Below are 14,693 nucleotides of genomic sequence, written 5' to 3' on the forward strand. Positions count from 1 at the left end.
CACTTAGAATAATGTCCTCAAGGTCCATCTATGTTGTCACAAATGGCAAGATTTCATTCTTTTTCATGGCTGAATAAAACTAATTATACACACACATCCCACTTTTTCTTTATCCATTTATCTATCAGTGGACAATTAAGTTATTTCCATATTTTGGCTATTTTAAATAATGCTGGAATGAACATGAGGGCACATATATCTTTTGAAGTTAACGTTTTTATTTTCTTCAGATAAATACTCAAAAGTTATATTTCTGGATCACATGGTAGTTCTATTTTTAATTTTTTGAGGAACCTCTATACTATTTCCATAGTGGCTTCATCAATTCACATTTCACCAACAGTGCACAAAGGTTCCCTTTTTAACACATCCTTTCTGATCTGCATCATTTCCTGTCTTTTTAAAAATTTTATTATTAGTTTCAAGTATCCAGTACATTTATTAGATATTTATATAGTTTATGAAATGATCTCCCTGATTACTCTGTCTTCCCTCTGGCTCTACACATAGCCATTACATTACTGCTGCCTGCATCCCCTATGCTGTGCTCCCCATTCCTGAGACTATCTTTTTTTTATATGAGCCATTCTAACAGGTATGAGGTGATATCTCATTGTGGTTTTGACTTGCATTTTCCTGATGATTAATAATATTGAGCATCAATTTCATGTACCTGTTGGCCAACTGTATGTCTTCTTTGGAAAAATGTCTGTTCAGATCTTCTGCCCATTTTTCTAATCCAATAATTTGTTTTTTAGCTATTGAGTTGTATGAGTTCTTTATGCATTTTGGATATTAGCCCCTTATCAAATACATGATTTGCAAATATTTTCTCTCATTCCATAGGTTACATTTTCATTTTGTTGATGGTTTCTTTTGCTGTGCAGAAGCTTGTTAGTATGATGTAGTCCGACTTATTTATTTTGCTTTTGTTGCTTTTTCTTTTAGTGTCAGATTCAAAGAATTGATCGCCAAGACCTATGTCAAGAAACTTATCACTTATGTTTTCATCTAGAAGGATTATAGTTTTAGGTTTTATGGTTTATGGTTTCTGTTCAAGTCTTTAATCAATTTTAAGTTAATTTCTGTGTATGGTGTAAGATAGTGATCCAGGTTTTCGAATGTCATTTATTGAAGAAATTGTCCTTTCCTCATGGTATATTCTTGGCTCTTTTGTCAAAAATTAATTGACCATACAAGTGTGAATTTATTTCTGTGATCTCTATTCTATTCCATCAATCTATATGGCTGTTTTTACGCCAATATCATAGTGTTTTAATTATCATAGATCTGTAATATAGTTTGAAATCAGGGAGCATGACACTTCCAACTTTGTTCTTCTTTCTCAAGATTGCTTTAGCTATTTTGAGATTTTCATGGTTCCACACAAATTGTATGAATATTTGTTTTATTTCTTTTAACAATGACACTAGAATTTTGCTAGTAATTGCACTGAATGTATAGATTGCTTTGGGTAGTATGGACATTTTAGCAATATTGATTCTTCCAATCAATGAGCACAGAATATCTTGCCATTTATGTATCTCTTCTTCATTTTCTTTCATTAATGTCATAGTTTCCAATATATAGGCCTTTTGCATCCTTGGTTAAGTTTATTTCTAGATATTTTATTCTTTTTGATGAAATTATAAATGGGATTGCTATTTTTCTTTCTGATAGCTCATTATTAGTGTGTAGAAGCACTACCAATTTTTGTGTATTAATTTTGTATCTTGCAACATTACTGAATTCATTAGTTCTTACAGATTTTGATGGAAACTCTAGTGTTGTCTATATATAATATGTCATTTGCAAAATATGATAGTTTTACTTTTTTCTTTCCCAATATGAATGCCTTTTCTTTTTTTTTACCTAACTGCTCTGGCTAGATCTTCCAATATTATGTTGAATAGAAGTGGCAAGATTGGGCACTTGTATTGTTCTTGATCTAAGAAGAAAGCCTTTTAGCTTTTTACCATTGAGTATGATGTTAGCTGTGAGCTTGTCATACATGGCCTTTATTATGTTGAGGTGTGTTCCCTCTCCTTTGTTGAGAGTTTCTAATTATAGATGGATGTTGAATTTTTCCAAATGACTTTTCTGCATCTATTAAGATAATCGTATGATTTTTTTATCTTTTATTTTGTTAATGTGTATATCATATTGACTGATTTGTGGATATTGAATCATCTTTGCATTTCTAGAATAAATCTCTCTTGATTATGGTGTATAATCCTTGTAATGTATTGTTGAATTCGGTTGGCTAATATTTTGTTGAGGAGTTTTGCATCTATAGTCATCAGTGATATTGGTGTCATAAAATGAATTCTGAAGAGTTCCATTCTCTTTTATTTTTTGGAATAGGATGAGAAGAAATGGTTTTAATTCCTCTTTGAATGTTTGATAGAATTTACCGGTGAAACCATCTGGTTCTGGAATTTTGTTCATTGGGAGGTTTTTGAATACTGATTCAATCCCCTCACTAGTAATTAGTCTGTTCATATTTTCTATTTCACCATGATTCAGTCTTGGTAGGTTATATTTTTCTAGGAATTTATCTATTTTTTTTTTCTAGATTGTCCAACCTTAGCAAAGGATGCTATTATTGCCAGGGCAATAAAGCATCAATCAAATGGAAAGAAAGTAAAATAGTAAAAATTATGATTCTGTAGAAAAAAAAATGTGGTAAATAAATTTTAATACAGGAAAATATAGGTCAAACAGTAACGAAAATATTCCACTTACTCTTTTAAACAGATAGATGCTGAGATATCGACCAGACAATGTTTTTCAAAGTTAGCATATTTCCAAGCACATCATCATGATGTGACGTAAGATCAAAACGACAACCACCAAAAATATCCACCAAGTGCTGGCTATCATCCCAGTTATTACTGTCTAAAGGGTGTAAAAGCAATGAGAGACTCATGGTGGTGTTCAGCATCCTGACTCCAGACATTTCTGAGATCCAGCTTCAAACCTACCTTTCTAGTCCGAGATTGTTCCACCTTCTCTAGAATGAATGAGCTGATGACCTTTTGACTTAAACTGTCTGAGATGGCATCTGATCCTTCAATAAAGGAAAGTTTAAAACGACTAAAATTAGACAACATTCTAGGCTACCATTTTTAAAGAAAGTAACAATGGATTTAGAGCTCACATTCTCATCATGTTCTTCAGCAGGCACCCAACCTCAGCCTGCTACCCTAAACATGCTATATTTTACACTCAAAGTATAACAGAGTTGTATATCTCAAAGAATCAAACGGAAGAGTCTCTGAAAAATACTTTTCAAAAATAAGATAAAGACTCTTCAAAATTGTATATATGTATGCACATATATACATATATATTTGTGGATTCAAGTAGTTTATGGTATGATTTAGAAGGAATATGACACTGCTACTGACTAAAACTCAAATATGTATTAACATTTCCAAAGCACTGAGGAAACAGCTCATACATTTCATTAGTTATTTTAACGAAGCTTAAAGCAAAATGGTATTTATTACTTTATTATTTATTATTAGGCTACCCACATCTGAATGGTGTATATTGCAGCTGCATTCACTACATATAAAAACAGAGAATTCTTTAACTTGTTTTTGATGGGATATCTGTTCCTGCATTTGTGAATGTTTACTGATAAGCTTTCCCTTTCCTTCCTGACTGTGATATCATCAGTGGCTGAACATGTGCATATGTTCCTTTCTTTTCTTCTTCCCATAATGCTATGTGAACATTACACATTTCCTTCCACCTTTGAATCCAAAGTAAAAATGGCCCTTTAAAAAAATTTTAAATGTGCTTTTCCATTATTTTTTTGCTATGGATCTTTAAACCATTTGAAGCAGGAAATACCACTCTCCTGCTGAAATCTATTTCCTTTAAATGTAAATGTGTTGGTTTATCATTTAAAGTCACTTTTTTGTGAAACTCTTTTGAATTAGATAACTCCCTAACTTGAGAGTGGAAGACTGGTATAAAGGACTGGCTAGAATGTCAGACATTTCTTTTTTCAGCAGTTTTATTATTTCACAGACTACCTGGTTAGGAAATTGGTTATAAAAACAGAAATATATTTTAAAGGAAACAAAGATGAAAATTTGGATAATATGTTTCTTTTTTAAAAGAAAGACCAGAGCAAAAGGAAAGATAAATCAGTATTTGAATGTTCCATTAATGAAATAATAGAATAATGCAAGAAAAATATATTAAAATATAATTAGTGCTGAGAAAAAATAATAGCTATGAAAAATATGTGACAAATAGAACAGCATATGAAAATAGACCTTAATACATACTTAGCTATTTTGATTAGCTATTACCCATGTCTTTCAATTAGTTCCATTTTAATTTGTATTTTCAAGGTTGAAATATGATCTGTATACTTGAATGTTTTTAGATATAGTCACTGAATGTGTATGTGATGGAATTTGTGGACAGAGGTGCATGAGAATGCCTATTAAAGGTCATAAAAATTTGCATTCGGAGGCATGCATATGATTTTTACTAGTCTATAGATAATTCCACATTAATACTCTTTATTAACTATATCTGGGTTCTGTATTTCACAGATGATTTGTGCAATGAAGAAAGAACAGATATTTTGGGCTTCTGTATATCTGTTGCTTAGTTGTGCCTCTGTCTCTCTCAATGCTGTTCCTGAGGAAGATGGAGAACATAAGAATGTTACAGGTAAAATGATAGAAGCATTTGACTTTTGTAGCTAGTCAAAGCTCTCAATTTTAATAAAAAAGTTAACAGTTTTTTCTCCATTGTATAGGAAAATTAGTTTTCAGCAAAGTGTCTTATATATAAAATGTGATGTGTAAAAAAACAAAACAAAACAAAACAAAACAAAACCCAAACCTTAGTCCAAAAGAAGTCACATTAGCAAGGAAGACTGCCTTTTTTTTTTTTTTTTTGGCTATAATATTAAACACTGGAAATCCAAAAATAAAGTATTAACAATAAAACAATAGAACAAGGAGAAGACTGTACAGTGATTATTATTATAGATTTCTTTCTTAAAAGAAATATTTTGTGGCAAATTAGTACATGATTGATAGAAATCTCAAGTCATTGATAATAGTGAGAGAATACGAACACAGTAACAGCTTCTATTTGTGTGTATGTTTATGAGGTACCAAAGATTTCCATAAACATTCTTATTCATATCTCTAACAGCTCTTTAAAGTGACTTTGTTCAGTGTACTTCCCTTTGATAAAGATTGAATGAATATATCTTATGTGTCTGAAATTGTGGTTGGTTCTAGGGAAGCAGTAATGACTGACTCTGGGTTTTCAAGAATCACAGTTTCACATGGGAGACTGAATTGTAGACAGGTTATTCAATATAATATAGTAAATAAAGTGACAGGGGCATGCATAGGTGCTGCTGTTAATGCAAAGAGGAAGGGGATGCATCTAAGCTTGGTGATCTGAAAGCTGTGCATAGGGCAGTGGCCAAGTGCTAAATGCTATATCACTTCAGCCCGTAGCCCCGAGTGAGATACTTTGAGCAGATCTGAAGATCTGCACCAGCCAGACCCACAGCTTATAGTGCAGCCACCTACATAGGCCTAGCCTAGATGAGGCCCAGTAACCAGTAGACAAGAAGCAAACCCAGCTAGGAGTAACAAGGCCACTCACATCATACCCATAGTAAAAAATAAAGGCTTATTGTTATGTTTCATATATCTCTATCTCTATCTATCTCTATCTCTCTATATGTCTATATCTACATCTATATCTAGAGATAGATAGTTAAATATATATCTATATCTTTCCGTATAGTTACAATTTATTAAAGATGAAACATTTAATGAAGTAAAAACTATAATATGCCTTATAAAATTTAGGCAAATAATCCTTCATTTGGTTCATTTCTCAAAAAGGATGGCTAAAGATCTAATATTCTGAAAGTTGGGTAGAGACGGGATGTGACGAATGAAAAGGTCCAGGTGTTCTCAATATTCACCTAGTCCAGTCTCCCTCAATTAGGCTGAGAAAAATGCATGCCAGTTAACCAGGAAGTCTTGAAATTGTTGCTGCTGCTACAGTCAGCCAAGAAACCAGAATTAACCTATCACGAACTAAGCCAGAGTTTCAAATCTCTGGGGAAATCCAGACCAAAACCAGCTGGATAAAAAAAAAAAAAAAATTGATTTTAAAGCTAGACTTAGGTGAAGTCTTATCCAATTTTGGCTTTAATCTTGCAATAGCATGATCCCACCTCTAAATCTACTTAGTTTTGGAGATACCATTTATCACATTACGGCAAAGTCATGCCACCATTTTATAGAATTATACCATATCATCAAAATAGTTTACTATCATTTTATAGAAAAATATACAAGATTTTATTTCTTCTCTCACAAGTCAATAGTAGACTTTTTAAAAAATCAGTCCAACCTTCAGGGAGAATGAAATACAATAAGCTTCCTGAAAAGACAAAATGAATAATCAAAAGCAGTGGTGATAAGCTTTTTAAAAATTCCTTTGGACTGGGAGAGAGGCAACATTCAGAGAGAGGCAAATATCTTTTATAAGATGTAGAACCAGACAGACCTAAGTTTGCATGTATGTTTGCCACACAGTAGCCTTGCAAAATTAGATGAGTTATATAAACTCTCTGACTCCCAGTGTCCTAATCTATAAATAAGTGATATAAATAACTATGTTCATATGGTTTATATAGCAACTGCAAAAAGCATCTGATACAGTTTCTGACACAGAGAAAGCAAAGAGTACATGACTGTTTTCTTTCTTCTAGAGAAATCCAATCTTTTGGTCAGAGAGTGAAGCAATATGTAGACTTAGGTAGTAAGACGCCTTAACACTCTAGGTTTCCAAACAAGTTCCAGAAGAATGAGGATTCTAACAAACAAGGACATGACACATCTCCAAATATTATCATGAGCTACCATCCAACATCCCAGGACAGGGAGAAGGGAGAGGGAGATAGTAATCTTCAAACTGTGAGACATAAAATACAAGAAATCAATTGCAAAGATGGCTAACTATAAACCATACTTCTATTTATCTGGCCGCATCACATGGAATTCCTATTACACTGCCCTGTATGTGTTTTCTAGTTTCATGGCCTTAGCTCAATCCTTATAATAGTCAAGCCTTTCTTCAAGTCTCAGTGGCAAGTCTCAGGAAGTTATTGCTGACACCCTTAGACAACCTTAAGTGTCTTATTACGCACTCGCATGGCACCCTAAACTTCTTGAATATTTATATGTCTTTAGTGCCTACCTTCACTATAAAGAGGAGGGACTGCTGCCACCTAATATACTACTACCGTATCTGCTGTGACAGAACAGTACCTGACAAATGATCACACACGATTGTTGACTTTCAAAAAGCTTTATCCAAAATAAGAAGTGAAAATAAGATAGACTTCCATCCCTTTTGAATGAATTTGCATGGCATAGTGTCCACCAGGGCACACCTGATCACTTCCCTACTTTAGGGATGCTGTGTTCAAGTGTGACTCAAGTTCATTGCACAAAATTAAGGATTCATGGAAGCAATATATGATGTTAAACGGTAAAGATGAATAATTAACTAATAATTAATAAAATATAGTTTTAAAAAGTTAATGTTTTTCTTAGAAACATTCCTTAAGTTAATTCTTAGGAAATTAGTGTAAAATCATTACCTATTTTCATCATCAAAAGCTTTTTAGTTTCTATAAAGTGAATTTTAGAAAATAATTGAGTGGAAATTATATAATTAAGTCTGTATGCTTCACCTAAGTGCCACTTTAGGAATCTTAGTCACATAGATTAGATCTGTGACAATATCACTCAGTAAGAATGTGTGAGACATTGACTATAAAACGATGTGGGGGTCAATTCTAAAGTCATCACTTAAGAGTGTGAATTGAGCAATTAATTTCAGAAGTGCCACTTTATAATTTGTAAAATGGAAATAATAATGCCTAACTCAGAAGTTTGTTGTGATAATTAAATGGTATAATTACGAAATGTTTGAAGCATAGTAATTACTCAGTAAACAACATTAGCTGTTATTACTGTTATAACTACAACTGTGGTGGTCTAGCTTGCATTTTTGTGATGCACTGCCTCCACCTGGTGGCGAAACTTCAAAATAGCAGGTTGAATTTGGGGTGAATATGTCTTTAATACAGAAAATGTAAATGTAAATGATGATAAGGACTATCAAATATGTTAAGAGTAAAATGTAGAGGAATCATCAATGAGAAAGAATCATATAAAATTATTTATTCATAAAAAATAGTTTTCCTGATATGTCAACTCAGGTGTGGTGCTGTCTTTTGTAGATAAAGATGTATGCATTATAACAAATCTCTTTTATTCTACCTTATCAAATTTTAGGTTTGACAGTTTACTGTTCTATTATTTCTGTTATCTCAATTTATATCAATTGAAAAATTGGTTAATTTAGTTATCAAAGAAATCAAAATGGTGATATGATATTCTGCAAATTATACTCAGATTTTTTTTAAAAAAAGCTGCATTAGTGGTTGAGATAAAATTTACATGTTCATGCAAAGTGTTGAATGAATTGAAAAGTATAATAATACCAAGATATGTGTAGAAAGCCATATTTTTAACCATTTCAAGATTGCAAGGCCTATTTATCTCTTTAAGACTCATATAGAACATTAAAAATAACATTTAAATTATTTTGTTATAGTTTTAACATTACTGAAATATGACTAATACTTGACATTAATTCTATAGATCATTAGGATAACAAAATATGAAGTGTATAAGAGGCTTGATAAAATTACCTAACCAATTTTTATGATATACATACTTTCTCTTTCAAAACTTCACAGAAGTTTTGAAGCTACAGGAAAATTTATCATTGATTTTTTTAGAATATCATACATTCACAAATTTATCTTTTATGTTTTTAAATATTTTATGTAAAAATATTAAAGTGACAGTTATTCATGCTTTTTTAAAAAAGTAAATTATTTTATGGTGCATTAAAACACTTTTTTGAAGATATTTATACTTACCAGTTCTAATTTAATAGAATATCTCTGCATCCTATAGGGCAAATTGTTTTAAGTTGGTTTGAAGTTTCAATAGCCCCTATAAGGGATCACAGTGAATATTGAATGGTATAGAAAAGACATAGACTCAATGCACGTACAATACTGAAGCAGTATTATATGGCATTCTTTGATCATTATTATTTTGGTTGTACCAATCAAAATTTTCAGTGTATATCTTACCGGTAGATTCCATGTAATTTATTTAAAATTAGGCCTCTATTATTATTAGACTTGATAAAAATCAAATTTAAAAATTTTGGTTGAGTTTTCTGTATGTACAAGTCCCTCCTCCCCAAGACAGAAAATTCTCCTGTGACTAAAATAAGTGATTGAATATTTAGGGGAAAAGTTATAATTCCAGGTCAAGAGAATAGCCTCATTCTTTTTAAACATAGAAAGCATTTAATTTTTTCAATATTCTTAAAAAAATAATCATGGTAAGTAAAAGAATTTATGATGAGATAGATTGATCAAACACATTTTTATATTTAGAGAATGGTTTAATGTAGTATGATATATATATATATGAATATGAATACACTGTTGCTTTTTTAAAAAAGTGACGCAATTGTGGATTAGGGAGGGAAACTCAAATTAACATCTGCCCTCAACAAATGCTGAATTAAAAAAGAGGTCTCTACTTATTTGTAATGTCAACAAAAAGGTTACCTTGCAACTACTACTCAATGCCATATCAGTCAACTGGTACAGGTTTAAGCAATATCTATCACGAGTCTAGAAAAGTTAATCTACATTTTTCTTTAATCACTGACTAATAATCAACTATTCAAGTTTAATAGTTGATGAGACCTGTCTTTTGGTGAGTTTATAAAATTTATCTACCTTTTTGATAGCTTTGCATAACTTTTTATGGGTTTTTGTACTTTTCCTTAAATCTGGGACATATTAAAAATGAAATAAAAAGGAAATAAAGGACATTATTACAATGTTGATGAAAGATGATATATCACATTTTTTTATTTTTACTTTGTAGATGCTGAGTTGCTGCCACTGAAACTTGTACATCCATTTTGTGCATTTAAAGCAGACGATGGCCCATGCAAAGCAATGCTAAAGAGATTTTTTTTCAACATTCACACTCAACAGTGTGAAGAATTTATATATGGAGGATGTGAAGGAAATCAGAATCGATTTGAAAGTCTGGAAGAGTGCAAAGAAAAATGTGTAAATGGTATGTTTCTGGGGACATTTATCTCCTAGTAGCCTTTAGGTCTATTAGAACTAAACATAGACTTGATAATTTTAGGAAAAAAAATAAGTGCAAATTATTTTTATACTCCAAGTCATCTTTCTTTCACATTTTTCACATTTTCAGCATTTGTTTTCAGCTATTTTTTTTTATTTTTTCATATCAGTCTTTATAAAGTATATTAAGCCCCAATTATTGCCCTGTACACTTCTCTATAAAAAGATGGAAGAAAAACCTTTCTTTAAGTTGGCACAACAGGTTTTATATCTGCAATGAAGTGAGCGTAATTCAGCAGCTATGAGTTGGCAAGAAAGACATTGTTAGAGTGACTTAGACTTTATTAATACAATGATCTCACTACTGTCCCCTGTCAAGGCAACGAATCTGAGAATCTACTTTGAGGCTCTCACTAGCTACCAATTAGAAAATTCCTTGCTTCATCAGAGACCAAAAATATGCATATAAAATTAAAGCATTCCCATTGGAACCTTGAAATACTGTAGAAAATATCATTCATGCTAATCCATGTAGACATCACTGAATCCAACTTTCCTTTTCATATTTTTACTAAATAATAAGGTTTAAAAGTATATCATATATTGTTATTCAACTTTACCAAACACTTTATTCTGCTTTGATCTGATTAAGGTTTTTTTGGATATTTTGTACATGGCTTTACCTCTTCTTGTTGAGATAAATTCCAAATAATTACTGGTCAAAATTTGGAATGTTTTTATTTCAGTTTTATTCTTCTGAATTGTGAGTTTCTTGAGGGATGGAAGAATCTGATTTGTCTTCATGTCACCAGTTTATAGCTCCAAATTTCCCCACAGCATGTTCTTAGAGCTAGTCGAACTGAATCATAATACTATAAAAATGGTATTTTTAGCTTGTAATACTAGGTGTCTTTTTTTTTTTTTTTGAAAAGCAGGCGGCTCTACATTCTCACTTTGATAAGGCTTTCTGAAGCAGCTTTACAAAACAGCCTTGGCACCATGATGATCTAGTCCTGTGGGAAAATCTCTATGTGGTGAAAAGAGAGAATTTTTCTCCTCTGTGTCTCTGAAATGTTTTGTATGCTCCAGAGCTTACAGAAAAGAATGTCAATGTATTTCTTTGACCTCAGAGCACTTATTTCCCTACTTCCTCTCCATAGATGTGCTAGAAATGTTACTAACACAGATTAGGCAGTTCAGTGGTCTTCTGTGGTGTCTTTAGTTTCTGTGATTGCCTGGTCATTTTCCATTCATTACAGATTTCTATAAGCCGTTCTCTTCTGTACTGGGCCAAGTATCATTTTGTGTTGAGTTGAATATCACTCAGGTTCAGCACCTTGGCTAGAGGCCTGGTTGCCTCATTCTTTATAAGCCTCACTTTTCTGTTTAGCAGCCTACTTATTTTTGTCAACTTGTCTCTTCCCTGAATTACATACCTGTTTCTTTTTTATAATTTACAAATCTTTTATTTCACCATTGTGTAAAAGTTACCCTTTTCTTTTGTAATTAATCAATTATAATCATTTTGTTTTTCAGCGACTGCCCTGCTTATAATGTCTTCTAAAACATCATTATTGCCTAGCATATAAGTCTCATGTCTCCATTTTCTCATTATCTCTCTAAAAGCCACCTGGCATTATTGTTTGTATATTTGAGTGTTATACAGTAAGCTACTGTTAAAGATATAGCTGGCATGCAGAAAAAAATATGGCTAGGCTTTTTTTTTAAACAAACAAAAAAATCACCTAGAAGGAGAATTTCATCATCAGCCATGAGTAACTGGACCTGAACCCTCTTTTCTAATATAGATAGCTAAAAAACTGGACAAAATATGTGAAGCAACTGTTTTCAGACATTGATCAAAAGACAGTGCAGGATTTTGATTTCTGAGAGGAAGAAAAAATGTGAGGCGAGTCATCTAATCCCCACAAATTTCTGCATGCTGGCACTTCTAGACCACAGTTAAGGGGCAAACACCCACGCACAGCATGATGGTCCCTATGGTGGAGGATGTGGAAATTGGAGATTGGGAGGTTGAGGTGACTGGGGTTTTAGGAAAAATATGAGGGAGAGGATGGACTTATGTAGGTAAGAATTACAAGAATCTGGATAGCAATCCTTTTGAGTTTGTTACCGAATAATAAAACTGTATGTATTTGGCAAATTTCTATGAGTTTAAGAAGCAATTCCAGAGCTCTCACATTACTAAAAGAAATTTAGCACTTAATTCAGTAATAGTACTAAATTAAATCTAAAATGTTATTTTAGATTTGTCATAATAAAGCTTACAGAAAACGTTAAAAGATCTAGCTGGCCCACAAGTAGTTTAACTACCTGCCAAAAGGCACTTCAACATTCTTTAAAGGAAGACAATAAAATCTAGCAGCCAACAACATGATATTCAAAAATATTCACAATTCCTCAAAAATACTAAATATTCAAAGAAAAAGCAAATTGTGTTCCATAACTAGGAGAAAAATTACTCAATTCAAACAGACACAGAAATGACAGAGGATGGAATTAGTAGACAAGAACTTTAAAATAACTATTATAAATATGCTAAACATGAACATAATAAGAAAAAGTAAAATATATAAAAGAGAAGTAAATAAAAATTATAAACCTGAAAAATACGATATATAAAATAAGAAATTCACCAGATGTATTTAAGAGCAGATTAGACATTATGAAAGAAAAGATCAGTAAACTTAAAGACAGAGCAATATAGACAGAGCAAAGTGAAGCACAGTGAGGGGAAAAAAGACTTAATAAGCAAACAAACAAACAAAATATAACCCAGTAACCAATAACATACTATCAAGATCCATCAAATTGTGTAATTGACATCCTAGGGGTGGAGGCAGAAAAAAATATGTGAATAAATAATGGCAAAAAACTTATCTACATTTTATAAAAACTAACATAAAACCAAGAGCCTTGACAAATTTAGAAAACAATTAATGCACGAGAAAGAAAAACTACACAAATGAATATAATAATCAAATTGCTAAAAATCAGGGATAAAAAGTAAATCTTAAAAATCTAGAAAAAAGATACATTAGGTATAAGGGAACAAATATCAAAAGAATCACAAATTTCTCATCAAGAAATAATTCACAGGAGAAGAAAATGGAATATCTTATATAAAGAGCTGAGGAAAAAATAAACTTCCGATTAGTAATCTAGATATATTAAAAATATCTTTAAAATGGAGATAAAATAAAAACTTTTTTAGATTAAAAATATATCTGAGAAAATTTATTGCTAGCAGACCTGCACTGGAAGTAATACTAAAAGATTTAAAACTAATACACAAGAAAGGAGTGGAGAAATACAATATTAGTGTATAAGGTTCTGGATATTATAGGTGAAAGTTGTATAAATTACCTGAAGCTAGGGTTTCATGAATTAAAGATGCATATTATAAGCCCAGGACATCTGCTAAAAATAAAAATAAAAAAAAGAGGAGGTATAGCAAATAGACAAATAATGAAGATGAAATTCTTATTTAAATAATCCTAAAGAAGACAGGGAAAGAGAGAAACAGGAACAAAGAGCAGATGAAAAGCAGAAAACAAATAGCTGGGAATTTTTACTGACCTATAATAATTACATTACTATTTAATGGTGTACTCGCTCCAATTAAAAGTCAGATATTAGACTTAATATAAAAAAGAACAAGAACTAACTACATGTTGTCTACAGGAAAGACATTTTAAAAATAAAGACACATGTTAAAAGTGAAGGAATGAAAAAAGGTATACTGTGCAAACACTAATAAGAATGATTAGTAAAAGTATACTATAGGACAAGAAACATTAACCGGAGAAAGGAAAAATATTGTATAAGAATAAGGGCCCATTAATCAAAAAGACATAACGATCCCCAATGTCTAAATAAAGATATGCTTCAATTACAGAACTTCAAAATTTTCAAAGAAAAAAACTGACAGAAATGAAAAGAGAAACAGATAATTCCTCAGTTTAGGTTACATATTTTGACACTTTTTTTAGTAATTAATAAAACAAGTATACAGAAAATCAGTATGGATACAGAAGACTCGAACAACATTATCTACCAACTTAAAATACTTGGGTTATGGAATATATTGTGAGCTGAATAATAATAAAAACAGAGTAAAGTCTGTGGGACATAGCTAAAGCAGTGCTTAGAGAGAAATTTCTAACTATAAATATTTATTAGAAAAATTAAAAGTTTAAGATGAATTTTTAAGAGTCATCCTCAAGGAACTAGAAAAAGAAGAGTAAATTAAACCCAGATGTCTTTTGCTTTATTTCTCTTCCATACTTGGAAATAATAATGAAGCTTGTAATTGGGTTGAGACAATGAGGCGGGGAAAAGAATCAGGAAAAGAGATAATTCTGGATCTTTCCACCCCTATTCCTAATCCCCTATCGAAGTT

The 14,693-nt window shown here is 31.6% G+C and overlaps 1 protein-coding gene across 1 annotated transcript in view; it reads left to right on the forward strand.

Moving 5' to 3' along the window:
* The window catches only part of TFPI (tissue factor pathway inhibitor), a 56,420-nt gene that overhangs the window by 23,503 nt on the left and 18,224 nt on the right, over positions 1–14,693 (forward strand). The window contains exons 2-3 of the mRNA XM_011356402.2: positions 4,578–4,698; positions 10,059–10,256. Of these exons, the coding sequence (XP_011354704.1) occupies positions 4,578–4,698; positions 10,059–10,256 (319 nt within the window). The remainder of the gene's footprint in view (positions 1–4,577; positions 4,699–10,058; positions 10,257–14,693) is intronic.

The sequence above is a fragment of the Pteropus vampyrus genome, unplaced genomic scaffold (assembly GCF_000151845.1).
Source record: "Pteropus vampyrus isolate Shadow unplaced genomic scaffold, Pvam_2.0 Scaffold2, whole genome shotgun sequence".
Lineage (NCBI taxonomy): Eukaryota > Metazoa > Chordata > Mammalia > Chiroptera > Pteropodidae > Pteropus > Pteropus vampyrus.